The sequence below is a fragment of the Podarcis muralis genome, chromosome 16, assembly GCF_964188315.1.
Source record: "Podarcis muralis chromosome 16, rPodMur119.hap1.1, whole genome shotgun sequence".
In the NCBI taxonomy this organism is placed as follows: domain Eukaryota; kingdom Metazoa; phylum Chordata; class Lepidosauria; order Squamata; family Lacertidae; genus Podarcis; species Podarcis muralis.
Genome location: NC_135670.1, coordinates 21857822 through 21874697, shown reverse-complemented (window position 1 = coordinate 21874697; position 16876 = coordinate 21857822). Strand labels below are relative to the sequence as shown.

At 43.6% G+C, this 16876-nt stretch overlaps 1 protein-coding gene across 5 annotated transcripts in view; it reads left to right on the top strand.

The window, feature by feature from the left end:
* Positions 1 to 16876, top strand: part of TAOK3 (TAO kinase 3) — a 119000-nt gene that overhangs the window by 49466 nt on the left and 52658 nt on the right. For 2 of the 5 annotated variants that reach the window (XM_028709529.2, XM_028709530.2), the window contains exons 10-13: positions 2665 to 2758; positions 5312 to 5393; positions 6548 to 6736; positions 13143 to 13349. In XM_028709529.2, the coding sequence (XP_028565362.2) occupies positions 2665 to 2758; positions 5312 to 5393; positions 6548 to 6736; positions 13143 to 13349 (572 nt within the window). Of the gene's footprint in view, positions 1 to 2664; positions 2759 to 5311; positions 5394 to 6547; positions 6737 to 8558; positions 11799 to 13142; positions 13350 to 16876 lie in introns of those variants that run through there. The other 3 variants (XM_028709533.2, XM_028709534.2, XM_028709535.2) reach the window with 3 other exon arrangements.

The window sequence follows — 16876 nt, the reverse complement described above, 5'->3', positions numbered from 1 at the left end:
AAACCAAATATAAGCAGGCATATAAACAGGATTTTCGCCAAACTTTTAGGGTCATCAGCCCAGTCCTATGGAATGCTCTTCCAATAGGGATTCATCAGGCGCCATGCATTTTAACCTTTAAAGGTTTGCTGAAAACATCTCTATGCTGCCAGGCTTAAGCAAACAATTGAGATTGACAACAATTGAGAAAACATTTTCTGTAATTGTATGACTTCAGATCTTTACATGGTTTTTATTGCATAGATATTTGTTGCAAACACTTTTATATTTTTAATGGAATTGCTGTATACAAGATTTTTTTTATATAAATTAGTTGTGCGCTAAGTCAGGAGAGAGGTTTCAGGACCACATGTGTGTCCTGCCATTGGTGTGGGCACACAGCGTACTTTGTTCACCATTAATTTGATGGAAACAACTCAGGGTGGCTGAGGCAACCCAGTCAGATAGATGGCATCATTATCATTATCATTATCATTATCATTATCATATTTTATTTATTATTTATCATTTATTATTATTTATTACAGTCAGTAGAACAGAAATAAAATAAAAACATTCAGTACACCAGAATCTCAAAGCAAAACACACAACTTACTCTCTGTAGAACTTCAGTTTTTAAACAACCCCACCCACCCCCAGCAAAATATATACCTTATGGCTTAAGAGGGGCTTATTTGTTTTATCGGTTAAAACAAAAATATACCTTACCTTTCAACTTGGAAAAATTCCACAGTGAAGTTCCCAAAATGAAAGCAAACAAAAAACACAGTCCAGTAAAGCAAAGCAAAATTTCACAACCTACAACAATGTAATGACAATCAGGAGGAGTATTACAACAGACCAAAATAAAACTGAAGTATCGCCAGCGCCTAGGAAAGTAAAAAAAATAAAATGCATTGATACCTGAAAACATTCCTTTTGGAATTACTGTGTTATTTGCAGGGCTTCTTTTGAGAACTGACCAGAAACCTCAGTTGGTGCAGAATATGGCTATGAGACTGCTAAATTGGATAGGCCCCTCTGAACCTATGATGCCAGCATTTTATCAGCTTCACTGACTCTCCCAGTCTATTTCTGGGAGTCCAATTCAGATAGATAGATAGATAGATAGATAGATAGATAGATAGATAGATAGATAGCACCAAGTGTTTCTTTATTTTCCCATATCTTTCAAGTATTTTTGCTTCTATGGCCCTTAAACCTCAGAGCTCAAAACAGGATTTTCTTCTTCACTTCTTTATTTTTGTTTGTTTTTTTTACTTAAGGTTCTTTTATCATTGCATCTCATTTTATTCTACGAAGTGTTCCTTTTTATTGTAGTCCTTAATTTGTTCATACTCTGCTGCACTTTTATTGTAGGGAGGCCCCTGTGTCTGTCTATAAAAAATAGAAGAAGAAACAAGAATTGGGCAGAAGGAATTCCACAGGCCCACACGGTGCTGCTGTAAAAAAGGCCCTGTCCCAGGTTGCTGCCTTCTTGGCTTTGAAAGACAGGCACACCTGGAGTAGGACCTCAAAGGATTGCGTGGGCAATACTTAGTGAAATCTCAGCAGCAAAGGTGGTAGCAGGGGCACATGAGTGGTACTATCAGTAGACAGGAGTCCCTGCATGGTTTATATCTATGACTGATGGAAGCCCAATAAATAAATTATATACCGTACTTTTCCGTGTATAAGACAAGGCTTTTTTACTCTAAAATTATGTTCAAAAACTTGCCTCATCTTATACATAGATAGTGAATGGGGTGGACGGGTGATTGGCTGCAGCTATAAGCAGGAGCTGCTAGAAGGGATGCTTTGGATTGGCTGCTGCTTCTCTAATTGGGTTGGTGATTGGCTCCTGCAGCAAACACTGCTGTTGATTGGCTGTCGCTGCCGTGATTGGCGGTGGCTGTTCTGGGACGCGCGCGATTGCCAGCGGACGGCTTTTCTCAGCCGGGTAAGAATTTTTAATGCTGGTGAAGGGTCTGTTTGCCATTGGCTGTCTCTGTGGCAAGTGGGCGATTGTCAGCTGCTGGTGATTGTCAGCGTTGATGCTGTGTGTGAGTGATTTTTGGCAAACCCCCCCTCAAGCTGTAAAACTCTGGCAATCCTCCTCAAAAAAACTCAACTCTGAGCCATCTCTCTCGCCCCCATTTTCTTAAATTTGAGTCCCCCCAAAAAGGGGGGTGTCTTATAGACGGAAAAGTACAGAGAATTAAGGAATTGTATGCATATAGCATCTATACAGATCACAGAATTAAACTTCACTTGATATATTTTTTAAATATGTTACCTTGGTACAATTTCTTTTTGTTCATATTCCTTACCTGCACTTACTTATGTCTATCCGCAGCTTGTGCACATAAGCTAAGGATAGAGGCTAAAAAAACCCGTGCTATCCCCATTACTGAAGAGTCTGGGCAATACATCAATGGGCGAACTTTTCATCCGCTTGGTTGCAGAATGCCCCTAATAGAAGCCTTCCCACTCCACATTTTATAAAAAATATATACAAAAACAAAATCCCAACTCTCTCTGCTCTACCCTCCAGAACAGATCAATCGTTAATTTGCCAAAGTCTTTTATGAAAGGATGCCGTATTTCAACAAAATTGTATTCCTGGGTGCCACTGGACTTATGTACTCTATTTTTTCTCACTACTTCCTTTCCCTCTCCTTGCAGCGGAACGGAAACCACCCCTCTTCAATATGAATGCTATGAGTGCCTTATATCACATAGCCCAGAACGACTCCCCTACCCTACAGTCAAATGAATGGTAAGAGATGCCATCTGCAGTCTACTCCTGATTTTGAAGATCCTTATTTATTTATTTATTCATTTGTTTATTTAGAGCACACGTACCCTACTCTTTAGCCAAAAAAGGCTCCCAGAGTGACTTAACAATTAAAACAAGGCAGTCCCTGCCCCTGCAGGTTTACAATCTGGAAAAGCATGACTCACAAAGGAAAAGGGAAAGGGAGGAAGAGTGGGATGGGGAGAGATCAAACTCAGGCACTGTTACTTAAATGGTTGTTCTTAGAGTGACCAGGTTGCAGGACCAGAAGGTGCCCAATGGAGCCAGGCTTTCAGTAAATCTGATGGTATTAGCCCTACTTCCCAACTTGCCTGCTGAGGCAGTTTGATGGAAGGGATTGTTTCCAAGTGAAACTTGAGGGAGGGGAGCTGGCCTGTCATAGCAGAGCTGAGGGAGTGAGCTCTGCTCCCCATCTTCCCCGTTGGTGGAATGGCTGCCCCCCAGCCACCATTTCTTCTGGTTTGAAAGAAGAGATCCTGTTCCTGCCTGGTATGTGACAATGAATGCGAGCATGTGGATAAAGTGTTGATGAGAATGTGGAGGAAACACCGCTTGGTGTCTTCACATTTTATGTGCCAGTCATGCTTGCCTCAAATTGATGTTTCCTGCAGCAAATGCGTGGATCATGAACGATGGAATTGTATATTAAAATTCCAGTGTATGTATGCATATGGGATGCAGGTGGCGCTGTGGGTTAAACCACAGAGCCTAGGGCTTGCCGATCAGAAGGTCAGCGGTTCGAATCCCTGCGACGGGGTGAGCTCCCGTTGCTCGGTCCCCGCTCCTGCCAGCCTAGCAGTTCAAAAGCACATCAAAGTGCAAGTAGATAAATAGGTACAGCTCCAGCGGGAAGGTAAACGGCATTTCCGTGCGCTGCTCTGGTTCGCCAGAAGTGGCTTAGTCATACTGGCCACATGACCCGGAAGCTGTACGCCGGCTCCCTCGGCCAATAAAGCGAGATGAGCGCCGCAACCCCAGAGTCGGCCATGACTGGACCTAATGGTCAGGGGTCCCTATACCTTTACCTTTATGTGTGCACAGGCTGATGAGCCCCCAGAAAACTATATTCTGTCCAGTGGAGGCTGGTCCCTTAGGGTGAATGGATCACTGCCTGTCATTTGCTACACAATTCTTTTAACTGGAGACAACACAGATGGAACCAGGACCTTCTGCGAGGACGGCATGTTCTGTACCACTCAGCTGTGCTGCATCCCTGTGGGCCACACCTATTGTTCATTTTACATGTTGACTGTAAGAAATAGTGCACCTGTGGCAAATTCAAATTGCCACTTCATTCAATTGAAGGAGAAAATGCAAATATGTTAATCCACAATATATATGCTAACCCGTAGCCCAGAGTCCTGTTTCATCCCCCTCAAGCCAGCAGCAAAAAGATCAAGGAAATTAAGGAAGACCCAGTGCAGAGGTGGACAGAGCCCTGATAGGGATATAAATTGCCTGCTCCTTGGTCACCAGAGTGATGGATCAGCTGTGGGGTGGGAGCTGTGTGTGTTTGTGGTCACACCCACTTCTGGCCTTGGGCTGAAAAAAGTTTAGCCACCCTAGTTAAACTTAAAACAATAACAACCCACACATATTACAACAAAAAGTAAAAGACATATAACCATATATTATAATTTGCTCCAGAATGTTGCAAATGTTGTCCATTTTCCAGGAAATGTACTTGCCTGTTGTCCATGATGTCTCTTTGTGTAATTGTCAGTTACAATGAAATGTCTTGTGCTCAAAGTTCTGCCTTTTCATTCTGAAACCGAACGAGTGTTTCCAAATAACTTGCCATGCAATTGCTGTACATAGTGTGGAGTGTCTCTCTGGGAATATTTGGACCTCCATCTTAATACTAATAAAAATTTGTACAGCAAGCTGAATGCATCTGAGATGAATACCATGCTGTGGGTCAGATTGGCGTGTTTTGTCAGTTACTGCCTTTATCCGACAGCTTTCAAAGATCTGTGTGCTATCAATATTGTGACCTCACCTTGTGCTTGGGAGAGGTCAGGTAGCAGGGTCTTAATACAAGAGCTTCTGCTTGGGGCTGATGCTTCAGTTGCACCATGTGGTCTGCAAGCTTCCCCATGGTGGCTGTTCTGTGTGGCAGCTATAACATTGGAAAGCCACTCAGGCTACCGAAAACTGCGCCGGAGACTGTGCGCTTTTAAATTGGCATTTAGAAGGAAACTTTTTCCTGCACTATTCAAGACTTCAGAATACAGTTCATTTTTTCTTTCAAAAGCCCCATGAGAGAGATTAGATTAGGCTGACGGTTGTTTGCCTGCAACTGCCCACTAAAACCTCCTTGCTGCCCAGTGATTTAAACCTGTGTTCCTCACACCTGAAATCCAGTATTCCTTTTATCTGTTGCACCACACTTGACTGTACTGAGTATAACTTGTGATGGCGGGGTGACAGGCTTGATGGCTTTCTTTGTCTTGCTTTCCCCTTACCTCCCCAAATCTAAATTTATTCTCGTGACTTCTCTGTTCCTATACTCAGGACGAACTCTTTTAGGGGATTTGTTGATTACTGCTTGCAGAAAATACCTCAGGAAAGACCATCGTCGGCAGAACTATTGCGGGTAACTTTTCGGATTTCTGTTGGGCTATGTGTGAACTTTCTGTAGTGTGAAGGGGGAAATCAAGGACAGTTTCCGTGTGGCTTAATTTGGGTCTGGTAGGTGCTGTGCAGGGAAACGCCCAACTTGCATATTCGGAATTCCTTGGTATAGCCTTCCTCGGCCTGATGCCCGCCGCTTGTTTTGGACTACGATTCCCGCCCCCCTGACCATTATTAGCTGGGCTGATTGGAAATGTGCTCCAAAACCTATGGAGGGCACCAGGTTGGGGGGGGGGAGTTGTTTTAGAGAGCATTTGCCTTCTCGCTTAACCCTCAGGTGTGCCCCCAGAAACACTTTAAAAAATAATAATAATAATGGCAGTTTTGCTGCAACTACCAATAAACAGGTTGAAGTTGTTTAAGGTTGGAGATGAGTTTAGAGGGAGAGAAGGCAAGTATGTGCCATGGTGCTAGAGATGAGTTGCAGGTGAGGGTAGATTGGAGGACTGAGGGGATGACTTAGGGGATCCAGCATATCCACTTTACTGCTCAGTAGCAAAGTGCTTCCCCAGTCAGCACTGCATGGTTGTGGATCCACTCTGCATAACTGAGATCCCTGGTTGTCATTTAACCTAATGTGCCAGTGGTGCTGTAAAGGGCTGTCGTGAAGGGTGGTCTATTGGAGCTGATTGGTCTCCAATTAGTATGTCTTAATGATACTCACTGTAAGTGGGCTGGGAAAGGTCATAGTGGCAATTGAGAAATTCTGGGAATTATTTGTGCCTCCTTGGGGAGCTTTGCCTTCTTTTTTATTTTATTGTACAGCCACTTCCTTTTTGAAAACACGGGGGGGGGGGGTGGCGGCACTATTATTTATTGCTGGAATTCAGGTGTGCAGGAAAGCTCACCATAATGCCATCTACCCTGAACACACGTCTTTTAAAAATATGGGGTATCCCTTTTTTTAAAAAAGGAACTTTATTTTTCAACCACATTTAGTCACTCCAATTTAATGTTCTTAACTGAAATATAAAAAGGTGACCTTCGCAATGTGCACAATTTTTATTTTTATTTATTTTAAATATATATTTTTTATTTTGCTGAGAACACGTGTGTCGTTTTTGTGGGGTTTTACCTTTTCTAACCTAGAGTGCTTCTGTCTCCTTCTAAAACCAGCATGAGTTTGTTCGCTGTGAGCGACCGCCCCGGGTTCTAATAGACTTGATTCAAAGAACGAAGGACGCTGTGCGAGAACTGGATAACCTTCAGTACCGAAAAATGAAGAAAATCCTTTTCCAAGAGGCCCACAATGGCCCTCTGAATGAGTCTCAGGAAGAGGAGGAGGTATCAAGTTTATCTATACCGGTGATTGGTAATAATGACCCCTGTACCACACATGGCCCTACCCAACCCCCTTTTCACAGGCATGACTTGCTGAATTTTGTTGTGAACAGGAATCAATTGTATCTTATTTCTGGACCATGATATTTTCCTCTAGGTTTCTGAAATTAAGTGTCTGAAGAGGGTGGAGTGTTCCACCAGGTCTATGGAAAAAGAATAATTTGAAGCCTCACCATTAGTCTGAGGAGGTAGCAGACCCCCTAACCACCTTTATTCTCAACAGAGGATTGCCCACCTTTCTATTCTGCTCTAGAGTACATGAGGCATAGGGCCAACTCCGTCTGAATGTGTTAACTTTATTGAGAAAACCAAGCAAGACCAAGGCAGGCTAAAGTGTATATTGAAGGATGGGTCCAACAGACTGGGGGCCAGATAAGTAGATTGATAACTCTGTGGATGAGACTGGAAGTTGGTTAAGTGGGAAATATCCAAAGAAGATATATCACGGTCTCTGCTAAACTGTCAGACGCTGTAATGCTTCTCAACACCAGTTGTTGGATGTCGCAGGAGGGGGGAGACCTGTTGTGCTTGAGGGCTTCCCATGGGGACTTCTGGTTTGTGACTGTGAGAGCAGGATGCTGCACCAGATGGACCACTGGCCTGATCTAGTGGTCTCTTATGTCCTTAAACTGGTCAGGCCATGCGCAAAAGCATGGCGAGAGCTCCTCAGCTCCATCTGGTGTTTGAGTCCCCACAGGCCCATTCTCCTGATCTTACTGGACTCGCTGTATTTTGAGGCAATGGCCCCTACTTGCCATAGGACCAGAATGTGGGGGACCTTAGGCCTGGTGGCTGAATGCAGTCCTTGTCTTATTGGCCCTTGGAACTATTTCCTAGACCCACACCCTTCACCATCTCTTTGCTGCATCTTTGTCGGACTAGAATGTGTCCTTGAACGATGATGATACTACTTTAGCACCTGGATGGAGAAAGGTATATGTAAAAACCCTCGGGTTTTTGTGTGGCTAGGATGTAGCCTGCTGTCAGAGTCACATCTGTTGCTCTGCTCACTTTTTTGCTCTGGCATGCAGTGCCTGGAAGGTTGCCCATGAGCCAGCGCAACCCTCGGGATGAAACAGGTGTCCTGCCCTTGGCTGTAGAACAAAAATGGGCAACTGTTAGCCTACGGAGTGCTTCTGCTCCCTTCTCATGGAGGAACAGGAGACTCTGAAGCAATCTGCCCATTTTCCAGTGCTAAGAGTTTCTCCAGGCTGGGGGAGAAGTGGCTGTCAAATTCTTTAGACTGTGAGGGGCTAGGTTTTTCTGAGGCTGAGCCCACTTGGGAGAGGAGGTGATGTCATAACCTTGGGCCTGCTGACTCCCCAGCTGACGAAACAGGCCATTGCTGCTATTGAATAAAAGTACCTCTGCTCTCAGGGACGCAGGTGGCGCTGTGGGTAAAAGCCTCAGCGCCTAGGGCTTGCTGATCGAAAGGTCGGCGGTTCGAATCCCCGCGGCAGGGTGCGCTCCCGTTGCTCGGTCCCAGCGCCTGCCAACCTAGCAGTTCGAAAGCACCTCCGAGTGCAAGTAGATAAATAGGGACCGCTTACTAGCGGGAAGGTAAACGGCGTTTCCGTGTGCGGCTCTGGCTCGCTAGAGCAGCGATGTCACGCTGGCCACGTGACCCGGATGTGTCTCCGGACAGCGCTGGCCCCCGGCCTCTTGAGTGAGATAGGCGCACAACCCTAGAGTCTGTCAAGACTGGCCCGTACGGGCAGGGGTACCTTTACCTTTACCTCTGCTCTCAAAGAAAATTCTGAAATCTAGTAAGAAGGATGAGCCCCCAAAGTAGAGGAATTGGGCAAAAAAATCATTCAGTATTAGCAGTGTTACACTCTTAGCAGTAACACTCTTAGCAGTGTTGCTAAGAGAACACATTTAGTTGCTACTTGATTCCAGGGGTGCTTTCAACAATGATGATAGCTTTGCGTGTGTTTGTGAGTTAAGTTACTTTCGTGGCCTTAATTTGAAAAGGCAGAAGTTTAAATTTGGATATGCAATAGTAGGAGCATTTTAACTTGGCCCAGCACAGAATTAAACACCTTCTAAAACGAAAGTTTTAGGGCGTTGATAAGGCTCTTGGGAAGCCTATACTAGGGAAGTTCAACCTTAGGCCATTTAATTATCAAGATAGCGGTCCTGAGTATAGAAGTAAATTTTGCCATACAGCATTTAATGGCCAGGCTCTGTTTATAAAGTCAGCACCAAAGCAAGCAAGCCATGGCCTAACGTTTATATATATATTTTAATTTTGGAGCATTTCTGCTTACCATTTTAAAATATTCTAGGCTGTGTACAACATAAAAACAAAATACATTAAAACAAAAATGCAGCCTAAAATGAATAAAACAGTATAAAAACATCAGAGCAAGTAAAAAGAGATTCAGGGGAATTCGTGCACATAAATTGGGACCCAAATCTTATGGGTCAGGGAAGGCCTGAGCAAAACAATAAGCCTTTACAAGATGTCTGAAGCAACTGATGGCGGCTGCTTTGCATATGACAGAGGAAAGAGCACTGCATAGCAGAGGAAAGGCAGCAGAATATGCCTGTTTTCAGGCCACCACCCTGTGATATTCTGTAGGGTGTGATTCCATGAGTAGAATTTCTCAGAAGATATGAGAGATCTTACAGGTCTATATATACCGGGGTAGACGGTCTCTCAGGTAACTGAAACCTAAATGCGCTGAGGCATACAAAACCTAGAAAGATGCGGTGCCAATGTGGAAAACATATAAAAAACCATTGTTTCCCATTACAAGTGAAACTGTCAGCAAACTTATTACTGTGCTGTGATTAAGTTAGGCAGGGTTTCCACTTTCCATTTATATGCTTGCTGCCAAAACTACACTTGTAGGTTTGTTTGCTGGGCAGAGGGTTGGACCAAGACTCTTATAGTAACCACTATATATATATATTTCTAGTTCTCAGCCCAACATATAGGTGCTTTGCTTGTGAGCAGGCACCTTCTCTGTCCCCACTTCTCAATCCCCCCCAAAAGATCCTGAAACGTAGAACTGCAACACTGAAAGGCCAACCAACTTTGCACCATCACCAGGTTGTATACCTAAACCATCTCCAATAGGTGCTTGGCCAGTCTTTTCTTGAAAACATTAAAGGAAACCAACTCTATAGTCTTTTATGAAGAATATGGATGGAGACGGTGGGTCAGTCAGTCAGTCTTAACGCTTGCTCATAATACTAGGTCACTCATTGATGATGAGCAGCAGTAGCAGGAACTTGTGAATCACTTCCACCACCACCCCGGAAGCTCCCAATTCCATGGTCTCCTACACAGCCAAACACAATCCAGCCCTCGAGAAGTTTCATGTTGTCACTGAAATCTGGCTACAATCAGAGCATTTCTTTCCAGATCATTAATCTACTGGGAGAGGACACTTTCCCCCATCTCCTATAGCACTGGAGATGTCATTTGTTTGCATTGCATCAGGAGGATTATGATGAGGCAAAGGGTAAACCCTCCTTACTACATTGTAGTCCTGATCCTGATCGAGCCTTCCGTGGCTGCTGTTTTAGCAAAGAGAAAAACAAGCATGCAGTTGCTTAATGACATGTTTTAAGGTAACATGTGGTTTGGTCCTCAGGAAAAGGCCAGTGAAGGTGTTCAATTCAAGCATTCAAACTCAAGAGTGGCCTACAAAATAAATGGAAACACTGATGCCCAAGTCCTCAATTCATGTCCGCGGTAGGGAACTTCAGGCATGGGGACTGAACGTAGCCCTCAAGACAGCTCTGGCTGCCTCTTGTCACTCCCCAGTTTATACCTCGCTCTCTCCACAGCCTCAACCACTTTTGCCTGGCTGGTACAGTATGTGCCTCTGAACTGTGACCCTGCCTCTTGCTTACCAGGATGGAGGGGAGTGGTCTATGGGCAGAATCCTCTGGCTTTTGCTCTTGTATGGCCGGAGCATCACCTATGGTTGAAAGAAAAGACTCTTGGCTTGGCCATTTCTCTGACAAAAGGATGCCAGTGAGCAAATGCACCCCTCAGACTGAAAAGGGCTTCCTTCCCTCCTCAGATTTATATTGCACATGGCAGGGATGTAGAGAGGGCTGAAGTGGTGGAAGGTAGATTGCGGAGAAGCATCAATAAACCGTTTTCTTAGTACGAGTTGCCCTCACCCAAGACATACCTTTGGGATGGTCCAAACAATATTGATCTTTAGCCCTCCAAACAATAACTGTGTGCTGCACGTGAAATTGAGCGTTACTGGGCATGTCAAAGCACCCCCATGCAGTCAGCGCACGTGTGACTGTTTCAGCTGTACAAGTCCAATATTTTTTTCTAAGGCTGCATAACGGCTTAAAATTGTTGACGCTCTTCAGATAATATATTTGTGAGTTAACGTTTTTCCCAGGGCTCTGTAAATATTGGAGGAAATGCTCCCATCTGTGACCACCGCTTCCTCCCCACCCTGTGGCACATGATGTGCATAATCTTAAAGGGTGTTTGTTTTTTTTTATAAGGGGGGGCTGAACTTTCTGAAATGTGCAGAAAGGGAACTTCTGCAAAATATGTTGAGAAAATGACAAGTATGTGCTTAGCAGGAAATGGAAAGCTAAGGTTGCCTGTGTGCATTTTCTTTAAAATATAATTTCCTTTAGACCTGTAACTTTTTTTGTACTTGTATGCACTGTTTTCTCTGTTACAGGCTTGCACATGCCAACTCTTTAAGAAACACACACTCAGGTTTCATGTAGGACTGCACTAAGTATTCACCAGTTCCAGTACTAGTACTGAAACCAGCAGTTTCTGCAGAGTAGATTCCTCACCTGCAAGAAAACGAGATTGTGTGAACATTCACCTTCTTTCTCTGTACCCCCTTGCTTTCCCCCCAATTTTGTTGAGTTCTGTTTCCCCTTGCGGGTATTCACCCACCCCTGGATTAATACAGGTATATATCACAGTGCTACTACATGTGATGATGAAGGTGATGGATTTTAGTAAATAAAACCTGCAGGTTTTGTTCCCTGATGGTACCATTGGAGGCAATTGAAAATGAAGGTAAGCTAGGACAATTTCTGAAAATATGCAACTGTTTGGCAAAGAGTGCTTTAACTAATGCAAAGTGGGGGTTTTGGCACTACAAGAATCTTAAATTTACAAATGAAATCAATACACTAGCTCACTAATCATCATATGTCAAGTAAGGTAGGTACTTCTAGGGTCAGAGTTGTAGTTTTTCCTTTGTTTTTTTCTCCCAGAAAAATGGGGGGAACCAAGGTGGTGAATCCAGAGAAAGATTCCTGCCAGCATAATCTTTTCTGCTTTAGACCCTGCATCCCAGATCTCTGAAACCAATAAAGGTTAGGCCTCACCATTGGGATTTTTCAAATGGTAGACAAGTACAAGAATGAAAAACTGGAGCACTGTTCATTTAAAGCCCATAGCAAATTGCTATGATACTGCAGTTTGAAATATGAAGAGTTATGTCCTCACTGCCAGTTCTTGGCTTTGTTGGTCTGTACTCAATACTGTGACCTGTTTGTTATTTGATGCAAACATTTGTATTTAACAAAAGAGGGGCGTCCTACCAAGTTGTTCCTAATTGATAGCAATGATTGTTAGGTCCAGTGTTTTCCATCTCATCTCACTCCATTCCAACCCTTACCTTTCCCCTTCCTCCATTTTATTATTGTTTTAAAAAACAATAACAATAACTTGCATGCCTACATATTCACTATGTAGACCTCTTTCCAACTTCCATTTTTGCATGATATTGCCCTCTGCAATCTCTTAGGAAAAGGATTTCCCCACCATCACCTTTTCTTTTAGGTCTTGCCCGTGCTTGTATGCACAAATTTAACCATGTATATCAGAGGTGCACATTTGTGCACATGCTTTTACAGACTTGATCAGACCTTGCCGCCATGCACAGTGTTGAAAGAACAAACTAGGAAGGCCATCTCTGCTTTTAGACTCCACTGTGTAGAACCCACAGGGATGACAAGGCAGCATTCTTGGGGCACAACAAGGCCACAGTGCATTAAGAAATAAAAGCCTGTGATTTTCAGTTCAGGTGTGGCAGTGACACAGCTTTGCTTTGGGGTAACTGTACTGCGTGGTGGCGTAGCCACAATACTTTTTAAAAAGAGCAAGAATGACAAAAAGATTCAGTGGGCAGGAAAGATTATCTGGAAAGCGTGTATTAGGAAGGGTACCTCCTCAGTGCAAACTGCCTCAATGCCACCATCACATCTGATGAGAGAGAAAAATTACTAATGAAATATGAAAACGATCCTTCACACTTGCCACTGCAGAAGTGTGTGTTGGAGTCTTGCCTCCTGTGGTGCATATACTTCTCTCTCTCTCTCTTTTTTTTTAACCCTCCTGCCCCTTGTCTTATAGGAGAGTGAGCATGGGACAAACCTGAATAGGAAGATGGACAGTCTGGGCAGCAACCACTCTATCCCCAGCATGTCTGTGAGCACAGGCAGTCAGAACAGCAGTGTCAACAGCATACAGGAGGTCATGGATGAGAGCAGCTCTGAGCTGGTCATGATGCATGACGACGAGAGCACCATTAATTCCACTTCCTCTGTTGTGCACAAGAAGGTATGTTCGCTGGTGCTCTCTCTCCCCAGTCTCAGGCAATCTCTGCTTTATTGCTCTTGCTGCTTCAGGTCTGTGAAGGTACTATAAGTTAACTGGCAGGGTGTTTCTCAAACAGCTGAAGGGAGGAGGTTCTGTGCCCTTTGCTGGCTTTAGGGCTGCTCCCAGTGTTTTCTGAAACGCATTTTTTGAAAGTGCGTGTATCATAGTGCCCAGAAAATGAATGGAGGCTCGCATTTTTTTGGTAGTGTTTGGAAAGTGAAACACATATGTGTAAGATGTGAGTACCTTTAAAAAAAGTGAAGATGGCAGTGAGGAGAAACCACTGAGACAAAGAATTGACTTGTCCTTTTCAGAAAATTCTGTTTAATCTCTTCCCCTGCTTTTGCACCTCAGCACTGCATGTATACCTTTGTCCTTGCCTGTAACTCCTCCACCACCACCACCCCCTTGTGTTCTGAACATCTGTCTTACCCCAAGTGGTTGTCATGTTGGTTGAAATGGTCACATCCACCAAACTAATTTGATAACTTCAATAACTTCCACCCAAATCCAGACCTGCACTTGGATATCCCCCTCAACAGGTTAACAGTGAACTGGGTCACTCCCAGAAGGTATGTTCTTGGAGGGCTAAAATGTGCACGCTTGCTTCTCCTGTTTTCCTACATTACTATACACATTGTCACCTGGTCTCACTTGGCCATCAGAAATGATACATTCAGGAGCCTGTGACCCAAGGCAAAAAGAAGGCGTTAGCATTGAGACTTCCTTTGGAATAATATTTTTAGACTCGCTCAGCAGCAATTGCAACTGCACAGTGGTGAAATGAAGACGGTGTGCCTCTCTTCCTCTTTGAAAGAGTTTGAAAATTGTCTGTTGTCAGGTGATGCTTGTCAGGTGATGCACTTATAAATCCTGGCACGGTAGCCATGCAGCCCACCTTTGGGCCCAAGAGGATAAGAAGACAAAGGGAAAGGCACTGCATGCAGGAACAGAAGGACAGAAGACCTTAAGTGTACACTGAAGATAACTTAATTGCCCATTTGCAGATATTGCAGCCCTACCTTAGAGGCACCTTTGATTCAGTACTTCCAAAGAGAAACCAAAATTCTTACACCTAATATTTTGAGATGGTTTAGAAGATGCTTCTGTTTCTATTTGAAAGTACAAAAATGGTGTCTCCCTTGTGGAAGAGTTTTAATACTTCACTACACATACATTGAGCAATACATTGTCTTCTGTGCACCCTTAAGAAGGAAAGGAAGAGCAGCACACAGGAACCTGCAGCACCACAAAACTTAAGTGCATTACAATAATGGTCCTAATCCAGAAACAGTCAGAGATACCGTAACCCATTGATTTAAATGGGAGTTGAGCCTCTTTAATTGGCTCTGCTTGTTCATTTGCCTGCTGAAAGTTTGCAAAGTAGAGCAGAATACAAGCATTTAATGAAACGTGAATTAATAACGTTAACACCTTTTTTAAGAAGGGAGACAGGAAAGAAAATTATACCTGAGGGACAGTCAGCCATCTGAAGAAGGAAGATTAGTAATGTGCGAATTCAGTTGTCTTCATATAGACTAGGGATGTGCCTGTTCCAGTCATGGGGGAAGCTCTTGATAAATTTGCTCACCAAAGACTTTTGAGTAACCTTAGCAGTCATGGAATAAGAAGAAAGATCCTTTTCATGGAGCATTAGATCTTTAGGAAACCAAAAACAGAGAGTAGGGAAAAATTGATGGTTCTCCCAGATCTACATTGGGACCTGTGCAATTTCACTTGTTCATAATTGATCTGGAGATAGGCTGAGCAGCAAGATAGCCAAGTCCACTAATGATAACCAAAATTGTCCAGCACAATTAAAATAAATTGTGAGGAGCTCTGAAACAATTTTTCCATATTGGGTGAATGGGCACTAAAATGGCAAATGCATTTCATTGTAAAGTGAAACACATTAGGACAAAAAAAAAAAAAAACCCCACCCCAAACTCACATATACACTGATGTAATCCAAACCAGAGCAAGACCTTGGACTCACAATGACCCAGTGTGAACCAGTTGTGAAAAAGGCGAATTCCATTCTAGGGGTCATTAGGAAAGGGATTGAAAATAAAACTGCCAGTATTTTATTTCCATTGCACAAATCTGTGTTGTGACCACACTTGGAATATTGTCCATAGTTCCGGTCACCTCAGCTCAAAAAAGATATTGTAGAGCTGCAGAAGGTTCAGAAAAGGGCAACTCAGATGATCAAGGGGCAGGGCTAGTTCCCCTCTGAGGAAAGGTTGCAACATTTGGTAATACATAGTTCAGAGAAAATGGGAGCAAAGGGGGGAGCAACAAGATAGAGGTGTGTAAGATTACAAATGATGTGGAGAAAGTAATAATAATAATAATAATAATTTATTATTTGTACCCCGCCCATCTGGCTGGGTTTCCCCAGCCACTCTGGGCGGCTTCCAACAAAGATAAAAAATACACTAAAATGTCACATATTAAAAACTTCCCTGAACAGGGCTGCCTTCAGATGTCTTCTGAATGTCAGGTAGTTGTTTATCACTTTGACATCTGATGGGAGGGCGTTCCACAGGACGGGCGCCACTACCGAGAAGGCCCTCTGCCTGGTTCCCTGTAACTTGACCTCTCGTAGTGAGGGAACGGCCAGAAGGCCCTCGGAGCTGGACCTCAGTGTCCGGGCAGAACGATGGGGGTGGAGACGCTCCTTCAGGTATACTGGACCAAGGCCGTTTAGGGCTTTAAAGGTCAACACCAACACTTTGAATTGTGCTCGGAAACTTACTGGGAGCCAATGTAGATAGAGTGGATAGAGAGAAGTTTCTCTTTCTAATAATTCTACAATCAGAGGCCTTCCAGTGAATATTGTACTCACAGAGTATTTCCTCATCACACACTTGAAGCAGGCTTAAAATGGGGAAGAGAGGAATATGCCTTGGTATTCAGGTAGAGAAATGCACATAGGCCTCATTCAGAGGACTTTTCAAAACTAGGATACTACCCCCATGAACAGCTAAAAGTGTGACACGTGCATTGGCTCAGGACATACTTATTACTGGAGAAATCTGAAACTGAGGCAAGTGTACCCCTCTTCCATGAAGTGGGAAATGTAAAGGTGAGGTTCTTCCTGGTTATGATCTGTCCACATCACCCAAGAAACTTAAATCTGAGACAAATGGAGTCTAAGATTGCCCTGGCTATTAAACAGCAAGGGAGACATTTCTACATCAAAATGCCAGTTTGGGCTTACCTCCGTTCTCCAATCCCTTTACCTTACACTGAATTTGCCCTTTTCACTGCTATAACACACTGAGCTGACATTTCTGGTGGGCTTTCTGCTCTGTCTCAAGATCTCTTTGGTGCCAGACCAATTTAGACTTAATCAGAGGTGCTTTGTTCTTGATTATATATGTGTATATGTGTGTGTGTACATAAAACCACACAGCATCAGTAATGAATGGTGCAGTATAAATTGCTGCTTACCCCCTTTCAAAACAAACACACACACACACACA